The sequence below is a fragment of the Mangifera indica genome, chromosome 1 (assembly GCF_011075055.1).
Source record: "Mangifera indica cultivar Alphonso chromosome 1, CATAS_Mindica_2.1, whole genome shotgun sequence".
Lineage (NCBI taxonomy): Eukaryota > Viridiplantae > Streptophyta > Magnoliopsida > Sapindales > Anacardiaceae > Mangifera > Mangifera indica.
Window position 1 is genome coordinate 3,314,265 of NC_058137.1, and position 17,003 is coordinate 3,331,267.

The 17,003-nt window shown below is 33.4% G+C and overlaps 2 protein-coding genes across 8 annotated transcripts; both read left to right on the plus strand.

Annotated features, from left to right (window-relative positions):
• Window positions 1–1,620: 1,620 nt before the first annotated feature.
• LOC123223097 (protein PTST homolog 3, chloroplastic) lies at window positions 1,621–12,671 on the plus strand. 7 transcript variants are annotated; one of them, XR_006503756.1, is made up of 14 exons: window positions 1,621–1,897; window positions 1,983–2,102; window positions 3,014–3,126; window positions 3,496–3,783; window positions 4,787–4,988; window positions 5,935–5,998; window positions 6,094–6,144; window positions 6,255–6,308; window positions 7,035–7,154; window positions 7,580–7,704; window positions 9,699–9,786; window positions 9,892–9,943; window positions 11,211–11,356; window positions 12,083–12,671. XR_006503756.1 is itself a non-coding variant. In XM_044646169.1 (13 exons), the coding sequence occupies exons 1-12, from the start codon at window positions 1,722–1,724 to the stop codon at window positions 11,307–11,309; spliced, it is 1,464 nt and encodes a 487-aa protein (XP_044502104.1). In that variant the 5' UTR covers window positions 1,624–1,721; the 3' UTR covers window positions 11,310–11,356; window positions 12,083–12,671. The 7 variants fall into 7 exon arrangements, 6 of the variants coding, with proteins under 6 accessions (XP_044502132.1, XP_044502104.1, XP_044502113.1 ...); XM_044646169.1 differs by lacking the exon at window positions 9,699–9,786 and having other exon boundaries at window positions 1,624–1,897; XM_044646178.1 differs by lacking the exon at window positions 9,699–9,786 and having other exon boundaries at window positions 1,624–1,897; window positions 12,089–12,671.
• Window positions 12,672–13,222: 551 nt separating this feature from the next.
• LOC123203214 lies at window positions 13,223–16,932 on the plus strand. The gene is made up of 6 exons (XM_044619516.1): window positions 13,223–13,808; window positions 14,461–14,558; window positions 15,960–16,031; window positions 16,121–16,245; window positions 16,330–16,402; window positions 16,539–16,932. Exons 1-6 carry the CDS (start codon window positions 13,502–13,504, stop codon window positions 16,641–16,643), a joined length of 780 nt encoding a protein of 259 aa, XP_044475451.1. The 5' UTR covers window positions 13,223–13,501; the 3' UTR covers window positions 16,644–16,932.
• Window positions 16,933–17,003: the final 71 nt, after the last annotated feature.

The following is a 17,003-nucleotide window of genomic DNA, read 5'->3' on the forward strand; positions in this document are numbered from 1 at the left end:
AAATAATATTAATAATAAAACATAAATTACTAATATAATGTTTGATTACTTAATCAAGCACGTACAGGAGAATATATCAAGTAATAAATTATAATTAAGGTCTGAAAGGTTGTGTTCTTTAGATGGAAGTGTTGGGCTGTTCCCAAGCCCAAACTGATATTCAGTCATAGTGCGAATTAGATGTGAGGGGATTATAATATGTCATGGGTTGGATTAGTTGTTGTGGCCCAACGGTGCAAAAACGTTACATGTCTCATTGAAAATAAAATATTTTATTTCATGATTCGGTGATTTTAAATTAAAATTAAAATAATATTTAATTATATAATTGATATATAATTTATATATTTAAATTATGAAAAAAAATTTATTTTTATCTAAGGTATAGTGAAATTTCAAAATCCCATTGATAAGTTAAAATCTATTAAAATTTTTAATAACAGTTAAGAGTAAAATTTTTATTTAACAATAATATTTAAAAAAATAAAAATTTATATCATTTTACTTCTTTGATTTGAAAAACTGATAATTTTTTTAAATTAAACTTTTGAAAAGTAACATTTTCCCATTACCTAGAGTTTCAAATTTTACTAGCGAAATTTTTAAGAATGATGGCCAATTTTTTTTTACTCCAAGTGACATCTCTCCCTTTGGTGTTTTTCCTTTTATCAATAGGCCAAACGACTATTTCTCACCCAATGTATGCTGTAATGACAAGTTTTCATCTTTTAACTATGAAAATAACAAACACCCACCCATGACTGGTTAAATTTAACAAAACTCTAACAGTAGTAAGGGTAAAATCGTCATTTTCTCTATAATATTAAAAATAAACTAAAATAAAATCAACTTTTGTCCCCCTAAATTTTAAAAACTACAATTTTCCCTCAGCCTAAGTTTTAAAAAATCGCAGTTTTACCCTAGGGTTTCGTTTTGAAATCTCCGGCGACATCTCCAACTCTATTGCCGACGACCTCTCCCTCCCGAAACATCCTTTCCTTCCTGCGATCTCTTTCCTCCTATTTGGATGCCTGATCGGCATCGAAGAAGCCATGGAAGACGAAAAACATCGTCGAGGAAGATGAAGTCCCAATCGTCGTCTGGGAAGACGAGTCATCTTCATCTGGGTTGGTGGGTTGGGGTGGAGTTGAGGGAGGCCATCGGTGGAAGAAAAACCATCGGAAGGGGGAGATGGTCGGCGATGGCGTCGGAGAAAGTGAAAGGGTTCGGAAACTAAACCCTAGGGGGGAAATGCAATTTTTTCAAACTTAGCTTAAGGAAAAAATATTAGTTTTTAAACTTTTAGAGAGGAAAATGAGATTAAATTTTCAGGGGTTAGAGTTTCGTTAAATTTAACCGGTCATGGGTGGGTATTTAGTGTTTCTATAATTAAAAGGTGAAAACTTATCATTACAACATACCTTGGGTGGGGAATAGTCGTCTGGCCTTATCGATAATATCTGGATTTGATGAAATGTACACTTTTTTGACAGATAACATTACTCCTAGCATTGCACGTGAAAATATTTGAAACTGAATAGGAAGGGATCTGAAACTTGAAAATAGATTGAAAGAGAATGACCTGGTCCAAGGATTTAGATTTAAAAGCCCAACCAAATTGAACAAAACAATGTACCAAAGCATAGTCACATCACATGTTCATTTGAGCAGTGTTTCTATCACTGATTTTGTCATCCTCTCAATGCTGCAGGAACTTACCCATGGCATCCTTCTTTCTTTCTTCTTCAACCTTTCTTCCTCTGCCTTCTTCTTATAAACTCTTCTTATCCCTACACCACGACTACTCCCCCCACCTCAGCTTTAACAATTTTCAATACCCACTTCGGAAACATCTCACATTCACTCTCTGTGCTTCTTCACTTAACAAATCTTCGAGGTTCGATTGTTTAAAATTTCTCCTTTCTATTAAAAAAAAAATATATCAATTGAAGGTTTAACTGGGTTTGTGGTTGGTGGTTCAGGTCTAGGAGAAAGGTGAAGAGCAATGAAGAATTGCGAAATGATTTAAGGGAGTTCTTGTCTGGGGTTGGACTTCCCAATGATCATGTGCCTACCATGAAGGAGCTTTTAGAGCATGGAAGGTTGTTCTTTCTTCAGTTATTTTTTTATTGATGTCTTCTGTTTCCTTTTTTTTATTTTGTTCATGTGGAAACTGATAAAGGAAATTCCTAAAATCAGTATTACTCATTTAAGATTATCCATCTCCTTAAATCAAGACTTCAAGATTATCCATTCTTACAATCAAGATTTGTCTCATTTCCTTTTATTATAAATTAGTTTTAAGATATTTGTTATTAAGTTTAACTATTGTACCTAATGAACATATGAAAATGTCATAACTCTTATTTTCAACCATTCCTCTTTGTCACTATAATTTTTTTCTTTTAAACTTCATTAGAAACTAGTGATGGTCGCGAACTGTATATTTTTCATTGCATTTATTGGAAATAAAATTATATCTCACACTGGTTAGCCCTTTTGAAGTCGGCTTTAGGAGAACTGGTTTTATATGTTTTAGTTATTGGTTTTTAATATGCTCTTGCTATTTTCGCCACTTTTGGTCCATCACTGGTTACAAGATATAATCTAGAGATTAGTTGCAATACCTATAATCTTTTTCTTTTAGGAAGTTATCATGAAGTTCTAAATTTTTGTTTAAACAGTTCAAAGAAAAATTATATACGGAGTTATGGTTTAATTTGACATGGGAAATATTTATTTACATTATATGCTATGCAATTTTTTTCTCCATCAAATACTTTGGAATATAATCTAGAGATTAGTTGCAATACCTATAATCTTTTTCTTTTAGAAAGTTATCATGAAGTTCTAAATTTTTGTTTAAACAGTTCAAAGAAAAATTATATATGGAGTTGTGGTTTAATTTGACATGGGAAATATTTATTTACTTTATATGCTATGCATTTTTTTTTCTCCATCAAATACTTTGGAAGTTTGAGATATATATATACACACACACACCCCTTTTCAGAAATGACCTGGCAAATATTGTAAGACGGAGAGGCTATAAATTTGTTGGAGAGCTTCTTGCGAAGTCAACAAAAACAGACTCTGATGATTTCATTGCAGAGGAGGGCTTACCAGGTCAATATGCATTCCTTTTTGTCATCATGGATTCTCATATTTTGATTATTCTGCTGTTGTTGATTCTCTTATATAATTTAAAAGGTCAGGGTGAGAAGGTGGACAATGAGGTTGAAGATGTTTTATTATTAGTTGAGGAACCTAGTATAAGAAACTATTTTGGAAGCACGAATACAGATTCAAATCTCAACTCTGATTAGAATAGTAGGTTGCCAATAGAATCTTCAGCCAATTCATCATTAAAGGAAAATGATCCTTACAAATTTAATAGTCAGAATGAGAATATGAACAATATAGTTGAAGGTATTTTCTTATTATGTGATATGTCTGTTGTGAATAACCATTCTGGTGGATCATGTAATAATACAGATCTCATAACTGATGAAACTGGTTTGCCACCTATAGAATCCCCATCCTGTTCAGGCGTGGAGGAGAAAGCCTCAACCTCATTCAATATAGAAGGTCAGCATGAGGAGAAGAATATAGCTGAAAATATCTCCTCATCAAATGATGTCTCCATTGTGGAAAGTTATCCCAGTAGTTCAAATGTTGAACTGTCCCCCAACTTTTTTCAATATCATTACACGTCCCCAAAAGCTTCACCCAATCTAACCTTGGAGGAAAAGGTTTCAAACTTTGTTCAGAATGGAGATTTGGGTAAGATAAATGATGGTTTCTTAATTCTTTTGCTTTATCAATTGTTGTTGTGAGTCTTACGGAACAAATACTTGTGCTAAATGGTGCTTGACTAATACATTTCAGTAGTTTTTATAGATGTTTTAAATTGGGGTTGGCTGTAGTTGTGTGTTTGGGTTATACTGTTGCATCTAGCGCTGAGAATAGAACTAAACCTAGAAAAGAAGTTTGTCGGAGTTACATTCTTACTAATACGCTGGCATGTTTCTAGTGTAAATATGATTATATTAAGCTTCAATGTGCTTGTAATATTATCTTGTAGTAAGGATATGTTGATGAATTATCTATTGTAGACACACATGTTTGATGCTTCTGTGGTTGTGTTATTAAAAAACTTTGGGACCGTATAAAATTTATGAGTTTTTTGATAGGGCACATTTAGGAGTGCTTTGGGATCCATATTAGATGCTCTCAAATATATTTTTTCCTTTAATTTTTAACTGAAACTGATTAAAATGTGTTTTGGATAGAAAATCAGTTGGAACCCTTGTTTATAATGTTAATTTCAGTGTAATTTTAGGTGCTGGTGTAAAATAAAATTTTACTTTGATGCAACTTCTGTAAAATCATGTCTAAAAGCAATTTTTATACTGCATCCTTATCCTCTTCTGTCTCCCATATGTATCAGAACACTCCAAACACATGCTTATTTTATAATAAACTTTCTAAATTACTTCATGATATAATTTTTAGTAAATTGTTTATATGTATTTTTTAGTATCATAGATTATGTTATTGCATTTGACCATTATATGATTTCATTTAAAGCTCCATATTCTTTCTTTTGTTTTTACTCTAATTTTGGGCCTCACTTTTTCATTTTCCTTTTTGGGAGGTGTAAACATGTGCTTTTGATTTTTCCTACTCTTATATAGTATTTGGCAAACTGTACATGTATCTTTGTGGAATGATTTCTCTGTCTCTGATGGCACTCATCTGTTACCCAACTTTGCTTGATGGTCAGATGATGTGTATGGCATTTTCGATGAAAGGGATGCTAAAGTAAGTAAGGAAGTCGCTGAAGGAGGGAACAAGTCAGGGATACCTGGTGCAGAGCATTTACACCGTGTTTATAAACACACAGCAGTTGGTGGTGTGGCATTGAATGGGAGTGCATTGACATCCAACAAACTTGCTTCTTCTGAGACTGTAAATCACCCTCTTAGGTTAGTGTTTGGTGGATCAACTCATATATATTTGTTGGTTATTTGCTTGAAAAATGAAACTGTTAAAATTAGTTTTTTCTGCTTTTGTTTGCCTTGATATTATCTTATGAACTTAGTGATCTAGTTGCATTTAAACTTCTTAGAATCAACATGAACCTTTTAATGTAATTGTAAATGATTTCTGCAATATTCCTACTTCTTGATTGATTGCTCTATAGTCTGCATTTAAACTTCTTGTTAGAATCAACATGAATCTTTTCATATAGTTGTAAATGAATTCTGCAATATTCGTACTTCTTGATTGCTTGCTCTATTATCTGCATCTCTCTTGTCACATGAAATTGTTATCATATGGCTGAATATTTGGCATGTAGTATGGATATATATTGAGATGATTCTGATGTTTGAAATCATTTTTTCTGGTTAGTGTTAATAGACATTGACCCCCTTGAGGTATGATAGAATAACAAATAGCCCCTGAGGTTTTTGAAAGAACAAAAGTACCTTGCTGTTAGTGAACCATTAGTAAGTCCTTAGAACTTGTATGATTATGAGTTAGTCAACTCTGAATAACCCTCCTGCTGCTTATAGTAGCATCTAAAACTTAACAATAGGAGATTTTGATTTCTATTATTTTGGAAACCTTGTGGGAATTTTTGTTATTTGATCAAAGCTCAGGTGCATTAATGTCTGTAACTCCTTATTGTACACATTCACTAAGGAGGAGAAAAGAACAAAAAACTTTGGCCTTTCTACTGGATTTCTAACTAGTCTCAGTCCAAAATTACAATATATTTTGTCTTGGTTATTCTGTTAGGGAATTGAACACTTTTTTGGTCTGATGCTGCTGGATTTCAATCTACCTTAAAGCAGTAGTTATACACTTCATTTTTTTTTAATTTTTGGTGGCTCCATTTGTTGACTAGGTATTTTTAAATATTTGCAGGGATGATGGTTTGGCAGCTGAAGAACTAATTAGTGCTGATTTTGACAAGGATTTGGATATTGAGGTCATTGCATGTTCTGTGTTAGTTCATTGTAATTTCTACTTAGTGATATTTTTTTGTGTATGTAATATCTTGACCGTCATATTTCTATGAGACAGACTGGCAGAATTGAGAATCAACTCGAGATTGATAATCTAAAATCTATGCTGGTATTAAATATTTATATCTTTGTGGCCTGGTAGTTTAATGTTCTTCTTAGTGCTAAGCTTTGTTAAATGGATAAACTAGTTATATTTTCTTTGTTTCTTGGTGTGCTTAGCAACAAAAGGAGTTCGAATTGTCTCGATTGAAGGAACAGATTGAGAAGGAGCAAGTATGTGCTATTTTTTAATGCATGTGTTGTTAGGGGGCTTGCATTAAAGTTTTCTCACGGTCCAGCATGCTCAAAACATCTAGATTATTCACCATTTATCTTCCCTTTGTCATTCAGATATTCTGATGAACAAAGTTTCCTTCCATTTATTGATGAGGACATGAAATCAAGCATATAAGAATCGTTCAATCACGAATGTTCACAAATTTATTGTGTCAACCAGTTGTTTAGGGCATATAAGTTAAGGTTTTGAATGATTGAGCTTTAAACTTGCCAATTCACCAGAGGATGGTCTCCATTGGGAATGCTGAAAGCAGATTTTTTTTCTGTGTTATCTAATTTGAGCATTGCTCTGGAAAACAGAACTTGTAAGAATGATGAAAGTTTGGAATGTCTGTTGAATTAGAATTCTGAATACTTTTTTGAAGACCAGGCCTCCCACCATGTCTCAATGTGTCTTTTTGCATAAATTTGTGTAAAACCACGAGGACATCTTGAAAATCCCCTGAAAATTCATGTTATGTGACTTCCACTTTACTTTTAGTTTCTTGGTAGTGTTATGTGACTGTTTCCTGAATCTTGTTGTCGTACACATGGACATTGCCTAATTGCATATTTTGAATATTACTGCTTGATCATAGATGTGTAATTTTGAATGGCACAACTGCAATTCCTATTGGCATTAACTACTAAATTTCTTAATTGCTGTTTTCCTTTTCACTTCAGCATGCTTTGTCTGTTTTGCAAACCAAAGCTGAGACAGAAATCACTAAAGCTCAGCAACTTATCTCTGCAAAAGATGCTGAACTAAATGCTGTTGAAGAAAGCTTCTCAGGATTAGAGGAGGTATGACTTCTGTCTTTTTGTAAGAATCTTTTCATGTTAAATTGTTAAATGTCTAATTTACTTAGCTTGGCCATCTTGGAGGTGAGTGAGGTGCTTCCCTGCATCGAGCAATGTCTGGAGGTCAACTTTAGGTGTTGTAGATATATTCATGTATCTTTTTAATAACTGTCAAGTTATATATGAATAACTTTTCTTTGAAGTCTACTTTCAACTTTGAAAGTTTGCTCTGAGATCTCACAGCTAAATGACATTTTTGAGTTGTCATATTTATGTCTGGGAATGATAACAAAGTTAGAGATCTCAGAGCAAATGGTTATGAGTAATGTAACTGAGACTTAGATTGACAGATAGAGTTGATTGACATTCACGTTTTGGCTTTACTGTTTTGCCAATGCAAACTAACAGGGATTGATTGATTTCATCAGGTTGAGATCCAATACTCTGGAGATGGTGAAATTGTTGAGGTTGCTGGCAGCTTCAATGGTTGGCATCAACTAATCAAAATGGATCCTAAGCCATCTTCTAGCATCATTGAAAACATTGGATCAAGGTGTTCATCATTCTCTCTTTTTTCATATTACTGTCCTTCGAGGACCACACTTGATATTTCATGCAAGGATATTATTGATTTAGGTACAACTTTTTTGTGAAACGCTATAAAAGGGACACAAGTCTCAATTTAGGAATACTAAATGATAAGTTTGTTCAATTTAGGGAAAAAAAATAGACACTAATCCAATTTGTACAATTTAGAGATACTAATCAGTAACTTTGTTTGCATTAGGAACACTTGATGTTGATTTTAAAAGAAAACAATAGAAAGACTTAGATATCCCTTAGTTGTTGGTTTTAGTCTTCCAATTTTATAGTTACAAACTAAAGAAAACAATAAGATATAAAGATTTAGAAAATTTGCTTGATTTCAAAGTTTAAATATGAAAGTAATAATAATAAAATGAGAAACACTAAATATAATAAAGAGCAATGCAACACGTACGTATTTTTGAGTACACAATTAGATACACAAATGACATATCATTATGTGATTGGATGTTACTTTATTCTTAATTTAAAATCACTAAATAATATGATAACGTATCATCTATGTATCAAATTGTGTACATATAATTTTATTGTATAATAAAATAATTTAAATAGAAAACGAAAACCTTTTTTAAATTTTAAAAAAGAATCGACAAAATTTTGCATTAAATAAAGTGCAAATATTTTTATTTTTAAATTTAAAACTAAAAATAAATAAAAAAAGAAAAAAAGAAAAGAAAAGTCATTGGCTTTTCCTCATGCCAATGACAGAGCAGGTAGAGGGCAATATTATTGGCTACACCATAGTGGTGGCTTGATTCGCCCTCGTTTCTTATTAAATGTAATTGCAATTAATAACGATTGTTCCTAGATTAAACAAAATTCCTATAAGTCTCCCTGAATTGAACATATTGGAACTTCTAATGGTTTTGTCTCTAAATTAAACATAGTTACTGTTTTAGTGTCCCTAAATTGAACAAATTGGATCTTGTGTCTTTTTTTTAAGCATTTCATGAAAAAGTACCTAAATTTATAATATTCCTTTTATATACAACTTTTTTGACTGTTTTAGCATAGATATTTAATCTGTTGATTCTAGTCAGATGTGTCTGGCTATTGGTCAATTATTCCCTCCTTCAATTGAAGCATTGAAGTTGCTAGTAGTTGTATTTCAGCAGCAGTTCCATCTATCTTCTGCCCAAAATTCTGGGTGCTTTTGCTCATTTGGCTTTTCTGGTAGAACTCTGTCAAATTTGGCAGTCTTAGGATATTCCATGCATGCGGAATTTGAGTGTGATGTAAATTGGCATTTGTCTTTCCCAAATCCCATCAAGGAATTAGTAAACCATGCAGAGAGATAGCGCTCAATTTAGATAGTACTTTTGTTCTGTCAACTTTTTCTTTTTGGTATTAATGTAGGCATGGTTTGTTTTGGAATGTGATGCTGATTACGACCTATATGATGCATCTCAAAACATCACAAATAAAAAGCAAATCAATCTAATCAAATACAGTGTAAATGAGTCTAAAGTCTGTGTGTTAGATGACTGCACATTCTAATGATTCTGACACAGCAAACAACACAACAGAGCACGAGAGAAAATGAACTGAACTAACAATATATTGATATTTGTATATTCTAGAAGCAACAAGTCGCAGACTAACAACCAAATCAAGGTGAAATGGAAATAAACAGAAATAAAAGAAAAGAAATCTGGCAATTTGAGGTGCCAATCCTCCCCCAGGCAGAAGCCTTCTCCCAGATATTCTCCACAAATCAGCTGCCCTTCATTCTCCTCCCTCCTTTATATACTGCTCCTTTTTTCTGTTCAGTGCCCCAATTTTTTGCTTCTCTTACGGCTGTCCGCTCCACCTCACCACACAACACTAATCCCTCGTCTTGCCTTCTTGTGCTCCTTAGTTTCTATCACTATGCCTGTTTGCCTTTTTCCTACAATCAAGGGCTCTAAAGTTTGAACTGTTCTATGATATGATCTGTAGAACAGGATACTCAGCGTCATGGATGTTGATGTCTGGATATTTTGTAAGTTGTTGTCTGTCAATCATCAATGTGCAAAAAATGTCAACTGTAAGTTCTGTGATTGTTTTAGTCCGTGGTGTTTTTACTTTGAAAGTATTTATAATATTTTATGCCTTTCATGGGTTATGCATGTTCTCTTCTTGAACGTTCCAGGAAATCCAGAACTTGGTCAACTGTCCTGTGGCTCTATCCTGGGATGTATGAGGTGTGGAAATCTACTGCCATATTGTAAAGATTTTATTTTCCATTTATCTTTTCAATTATTTTGCAACCAATATGAAGTGAGAATTACTTTCTGTTTATATTATATTTGTGAGCATTTGCATTCAAATAATAATTATTATGCCTGTGCAAGTGAGGATTGTTAAAAAATTCTAATTGCTGCTCAAATTGAATCAAATTGGTCCATCTCAGAGGTTTAACAGTTGATAAGAGTAGTCTTCTTTGTATGTAATGCAACTAGGAGTTTGTCTTACTGACAACAGTAACCATGATCAATATTGACTCTTCCTGTTGATGTTGTTGCATATTTATTGGCCGGATTACCATATTATGCCATTTTTTTCCTATGAAAATAAATCCAGATGCCAGGTGAAAGAAAGGGGGTTGAATAAACATCAGCTATGAGTTCCTCTTGTTCTGGCCATGGTTTATTTTTTTTCTGTATGTTGCTTCAATGGGTATGCAGTTCTGAAAGAAGCTTTCATTTAGTGCTGGTCCTGACACTGGGGGGTCTGAGAAAGTGGAAGGACTGAAAGATGAGTGTGCTTTACTGATACTATTTTAAAACGTTTGTCCAAGCACTGCCAAGTGCTAAGTTTGGCTGTGATGCAGCTGTTTCAAGGTCTAGTACCAGAATTGTCAAAAGATGGAGTACAACTGGTGTTGGGGCATTGACTTATACTAGTTCAACTTGAGACGATTAAATTTTTTCAGCCATTCTTTTAGTGTTTTTTCCTTTCAGCTGTCTGTCATTCGTTCTATAAGCAGTAAAAGCAAATGTTATTTAAAAGGGAAAGAATATTGCAACTACAGATTGTGTCCACTGGTGATCAATAGCCATCAGTCTTTGAAATTTGCTTCCAGACGCTTACATTTTAGATTTAGGGCATTTATCCATCTGGCACTTTTTGAGTACTTTGCATTTATTCTTAGTAACATATTACAATGAAAGGGAAATCCTTGTTTATGATTAATTCATTATTAGGATACTTGAGTTCCTATTGGAGGGTAGACAGGAAATATAGGCAAAGGAGTGTAGTGCTTGCATGTTTCTGAATGTGGTGCTGTCATTGTGGAGAAAGGACTTTAATATATCTGTTCTTTTTTTTAACTTCCTACTCTCTAATTCAATATTTTTGTAATTTTAAACATATAAAAACATCTTCTAGAGATGAGTTGTATTGTTATAAAGATTTTCTGTGCTTATTATGACATAAAATGTAATATTTTGTTTTGACATTTGACCGTAGATTAAGTTTGTTGTTGATGGTGAATGGAAAACTGATCCCCAGAGAGAGTCAGTTACCCGGGGTGGCATATTGAACAATATTCTCCGTGTGAACAGATGACATGATTTTGGGTGGGAGGAGTTTTTGGTGTGATCCTTATCTGCAAGGTAACTTAATCATTTACCTCTCAAAGCTCCTAATCCTAATTATTGATTCCAAATTTCAGTTCACGAATGGTGAATGTATCATTCTTTAGCAAAGGTATTGTATTGCAGATTAGTCTTAAGTTGAGGCACCGATAATGGATTCTGTTGTCTTAAGAAGAGTCTTGATTACAAGAATTATGCATAAAAGTTTGTATAAACTGCTATAGGTAGTTTTTAACATTTCTTCTCCTTTTTTATGTTTGTCAACTATGATAGTATATAATCATGTGCTTGAACTCTCCTGATGATTTCCACTTGGATATTCAATCTAATAACTTCTTGATGACTAAGGTTATGCAGGATCAGGTTGTAGGTTGTAGTCTAGAAATTAGTGAACACTTAGGAATGTCAATTGATTTCTAGGTATAAAAATGAACAAAGAAAAAGAATCACTATATAAAAAATTTGATTTTAAATTGCAAACCAATGCAGTGGAATCAGGTATGTGTTTGATGAATTCTGGTGTGATGGCTTAAGTTCACTAATGATAACTCCCAAATCCATGAGTCATTTGCTACATCACAATTCGTATTAAAATGGAGAAGTGTAGTATTTGTTGTAATAAAATTTCAAACGTCAACTTTTCCTTGATTGAAATGGCTTTTCAAAATTATCACCGTCACCAAATATCTATAATGTTGGTTTTCATATCTCTGTAATATCTTGTTTATGTATGTTTTTGTGAAGTTCTAGACTGCTGAGGTGCACAACAAACAGCACTTACAGTTATCAAGTTCGGAGTACTGCAAGCAGAGATGGATCAGTTTAATGTTCAGTGCCATTGAATTAGAAACACTTAAGCTTGCTCTCCACATGGTAAAAAGGGGGCTGACGTATCCTGATCTACACAGATTTTGGAGCGATGCCTGCTATTTTGTACAAAACGCAAAAGGGATTTAGCTTATTGTACACAATGTATGAATATATGTACTTTTAGGTTTATATTTTTCTGCATTTTCTGCTTCAAGAATTATGAGACTTTTTGATGAAGAGGAGACTAGAGTTCAAATTTTAGCACTTATTCTGTTGCGCTGCCAATGTACAGAAGTTAGATTAGTTTCTAGGAAGTGTTTCTGTCAAATGTTTATACTTGTTGTCAATTTTATTGCTCCTTCCACTGCCACAATAACAAGAACTCTTAGTCTAACTGTTATGTGAAGAGTAGGAAATCATAATGCAGAATGAGTTGCCAAACTTCACATGTTACATTTGAGCCAGACGGCATCTGTTAATAAGAAACATAAAATGTAGTTCTGCTTAATTGTAGTACTTTGTCTATATTCTTCTATAGCTTCGAGTTTTTGCAGATAACTTCTGGTGGACAATGATTTTTCTGCATCTCAAAGATTTCAGTTTTCGGCATTTTAGGATAATTTACATTATAAAAATTTACACCTACTTTCTAGTGGTACTTCAGTTCCAATCTTGAATTTATCAAGAGGAATCGAGTTATAAAGAAAAAAAAAGAATGAACTTTTTTCTCTCTAAAGTTCTCTATTATTGCATAGAACTCTAGAATCAGCTACCTAGTGTCATTATCTCGTTGGACATAGAATATTGTTCTTTTTAATCTTTTGAACGGACCAATTATATCGAGTAACAAAAACTTCGAGTTTATTGATCAGATTTTTAATCATTATATTAGTTAAGATTTTGACTTTGAAATGTATTCAAAAAATTTTTAAATTTATATATATAGTGCTACTTTTTTATTTCTCAAATTACTCTGAGATGGAAATTAATTGTGCATTGGTAGCCAGTGGATGATGGGTTCGGATCATCTTGGTCTTTTTTTCATGAAGCAGCAGGCAACATTGATGGAAGAGAAAGCTTTCGAATGTTAAATGCATACTATGGTAAAGCACCAAAAGGGTTGACCGATTGATAGGAGAGACTGTTGAGAGACTAGAGGCCACGTGGAAAGGTATTTAATTTAGTGTCTTGGCGTGTCTCTTTCCTCGCCTCTCTCGCTTCTTCTCCTGCCTGTCTACAATTAACACTCACTGCCAAACATCATCCGCCACACGAGGAACGAGTGAGTGGAAAACTTACTAGAAGTTGAGTTACTTTAGTTTACAATTCTAGGTTCCTGCAGTTTTTTCAGATATGGCAGTGGTAAGTGCTTTTGGAGCTGCCAGTCTGAACTTGAAGACCTCTTCTCATTTTCCCACCCCTTCATTTCCCATTTCTCCACCAACTTCTTATGGAATCTCAACTGGGGTTTTGCCTCTTGCATGGTCTGCTTCAAGACAAAGAAGGGATATCTTCAGTCAGTCTCTTGCATTGAAGAATGAGATTGTTCAAGCTAATGAAGTAGCTGAAACAGTAGAAGAAGAACTGCAAGAGCCTAATGAGACAGTGTTATACTCTCTCTCTCCTCTACCGTTGCTATGTGTGGCTGCACTTCCTGGAGGTTTCACATATTATTCTGTTTTTTTATATTCTCATTTATCAGATTTTCAGTAATTTCTATTTAAGTATAATAGATTTTCTTTATTTAGGGCACCTCTTAATATCTGTCTTTGTTCTGGAGATGAATTTACTGTGTTCTGGTCAATGCAAAGTCTCGTTGTGCGTTTTGAGCTTTATGTTGATCCAGGGCAGCTCAATTAATCATCTTAGCAGTGATTTGCCAGTATTTGTTCATACTGCTTACTATAAATCAAAGTAATCCAATCTTGAATAGGGTATGCTAATTGAACTACTGCTTACTCATTACTGATTTCCGGAACAAACAAATCTATTGTAGCCTTCTTTGCAGAGCCTAGAGGGATTAAAGAGAGTCTGTTGTAAATTTCAGATGAGGTATCAGTTACAGTTACAAATTTAAATCCAGAATTAATTGCTAATACAAGCTTTGAGTGTGATTTGTTGAGTTTGATTTGATCAATGTAAGTATCGAGTATTGGAAATCATTTACTGGCTCAGTACACTGTGCTTCTGCTTGTAAAGCTTTAACCTCATGTTGCATAATTAGGCAGACATTAACTTGATTCCAACTTAATCTGATCTCTAATATAACTTTTACACTCAAGTACTCATTATCACTCAAATCATCTGAACAGCTGGGGCTGTTAGGTCTCTCTTTGGGCCTTTTGTTGAGCTTGTGAAGTCTTGGAATCTTCCTGACTGGCTTGTGCACTGGGGTCACCCTGGCAACATGGTATATTCCTTCTTTCAGCTTCCCTTCATTTCATCTAATCATGTTCATTAATAGAATATGCTGTATACAGAAAGTTTCAGATGGAGACTCAATAGATATATTATATTAAATAAAAGGTGCCAGCTACTCTTCTAAGTCCATAGCCTCCCTATCAGCTAATGGCTGCCCAAATACCCAAATAACAAATATTTTTCCTCCCCTATTATAATCCTCACTTCCCTTTATATAACTCATTAAATATTATCCTAATAATATCTTTTTAAATATTATCCTAATATCTCAGTCTTATCATAATTTAAATATTTTATCTTAATCATATATTCTATCATAATTTAATATTATCTTAATCAATTAATAATAATATTATTATTTTAATCTAATATTATCTTTAATTATTATTATTATTATTATAATTAAGTTCTAACATTATCTGCCCTTAAAAAATCACCTTGGGGTGGGGATTATTTTGAGGTTTTCTTTTTTTTTACATCTCTTTCTACCCAATTTGAAAAAAAATTTCCCATTTTACCAATCCAATTGTTGTTAGTGGTCAGAAAAGTCAGCTTCATATTCGCCATTGTCAAAAACACTATTCTGATATCGTTTGTCTTAAGTACAACCACATATAATTCAAATCTTCTCAGATAGCGACAATGATGGTTGAACAAAATTTTTTATGACTTCCTCACCTTCCTCCTCCTTAGACAGCAGTGATGGTGGTAAAGCTTCAATCTCATTATCTCCCTTAATTTCCTTGTTGGAATTTTCCTTTTTAACCAAATGGGTTTTTCTTTCTTCTTGTTTCTTGTCAAATACAATTACGATGTCATCTTCATCTAATTCATCATTTTCCACCATAATAACCACCTATGACCTACATTCACAGTTGTGATTGAGTTTTTCTATTATTTAACAACGAAGACAAATTCCATTCGCCCGCATTGTTCGGATCTCCAACTGCGTTAATTGTCAAACAACCTCCATCTTCCATTTTCATCTTGCATCATATCAACTACCCTTATTCTTAGAATCGTATTGCTCTAATATTACTTTGATGAAGACCTAATATATATATTACATAAAAAAAAAATATTGATAACAAATAAAAGATGTGAGCTCCTTCTCTAAGGTCGTCGCCTCCCTATCAGCCAATAGCTGCCCAAATAACAAATATTTTTCCTTTCCTATTACATTCTTCACTCCCCTTTATATAACTCATTAAATAGTATCTTAATAAGATCTTTTTAAATATTATTCTAATATCCTAATCTTATCATAATATTAAATATTTTATCTTAATCATATATTTTATCCTAATATAATATTATCTTTAATTATTATTATTATTATTATTAAGTCCTAACAGTTTCTTATATATATTCATGTGTTCTAAATTCTTAGGCTGTTGTGCTCTTAGCCATGGGTGGTTATGGAACGTATCTGGGTTTCCGCATACGTTTTTCTGATGATGTGGTAAGAGAGTTCATCGTAAAATATTCTTAACAGTTAGCAGCAGCCTTTTCATTATCACAATTAACATAGTATACTTTGGATCACTTCAGGAAGAGAAGGCCAATGCCAAAGACTTGCACCCAAAACTTCTCGGTGGCATGTTTTTCTTCTTTGCTCTTGGTGCAACTGGTGGGATTACATCACTTCTTACTTCAGACAAACCCATCTTCGAAAGGTACATTTTCCCCAGGCAATGAAGAGAATTTTTTCTTTCTATTTGGTCACAAACTAGCTGATAGCCTCATATGTTTGTTTGTAGTCCTCATGCAGTAACAGGCTTCACTGGCCTTGCTCTCTTGACCATACAAACAATTTTGCCCACATTATTTGAGGTAATAGTTGAAGTCTTTGCTCCAAAAACTAAAAATAATAGAAGTTCTGATAATTTAGTGGACCTTCATTTTCTTCCAAAAAAAGATGATTCTTATATTCAATTCTTCTTCTTCTTCAATTACAATCATGGTGCAGGGGAATCCTGGATTAAGAAATGTTCATGGGATCTTAGGTAGCGGTATCATGACGCTTTTTCTGGTCCATGCTGCCTTCGGACTTCAACTTGGCTTCAGCTACTAGCGCCTACGACCTTGTGATTTTTTGTTTTCCCATTCCTACACATAATGAACATGGGCAAAAGAGATGGTACACAACCTATGATGATTTTCCAGAAAAATTCACAGGGCAATGATGCTACTATATATCTGTGATTGATATTTCTGTCCTGAAGGCCTCATACAAAACCATGTAATAGAGATGCATAAAGAGCCAAATGCAAGTGGCTATTTTTTACAGAAGCTGCAATCAATTCAATGTTGTTCAACTGAATGAAGTGATTTACAAAATGAATGGTTTTTTCCTTGTTGCAGCAAACGGCATTTATTATTATTTTTTATAATCCAGAAATCACTGTCAGAGAGCCTGAATGCAAAAACTGAA

Bases quoted from the DNA above. Each gene is read 5' to 3' on its own strand.
- LOC123223097 (XM_044646169.1), top strand. From the start codon at position 1,722: ATGGCATCCTTCTTTCTTTCTTCTTCAACCTTTCTTCCTCTGCCTTCT. The intron at 5,999-6,093 runs GTCATTGCATGT...TCTATGAGACAG, and splicing joins ACAAGGATTTGGATATTGAG to ACTGGCAGAATTGAGAATCA. The intron at 9,944-11,210 runs GTGTGGAAATCT...ATTTGACCGTAG, and splicing joins TCTATCCTGGGATGTATGAG to ATTAAGTTTGTTGTTGATGG.
- LOC123203214 (XM_044619516.1), top strand. From the start codon at position 13,502: ATGGCAGTGGTAAGTGCTTTTGGAGCTGCCAGTCTGAACTTGAAGACC. The intron at 13,809-14,460 runs GTTTCACATATT...TCATCTGAACAG, and splicing joins TGTGGCTGCACTTCCTGGAG to CTGGGGCTGTTAGGTCTCTC. The intron at 16,246-16,329 runs GTACATTTTCCC...GTTTGTTTGTAG, and splicing joins GACAAACCCATCTTCGAAAG to TCCTCATGCAGTAACAGGCT.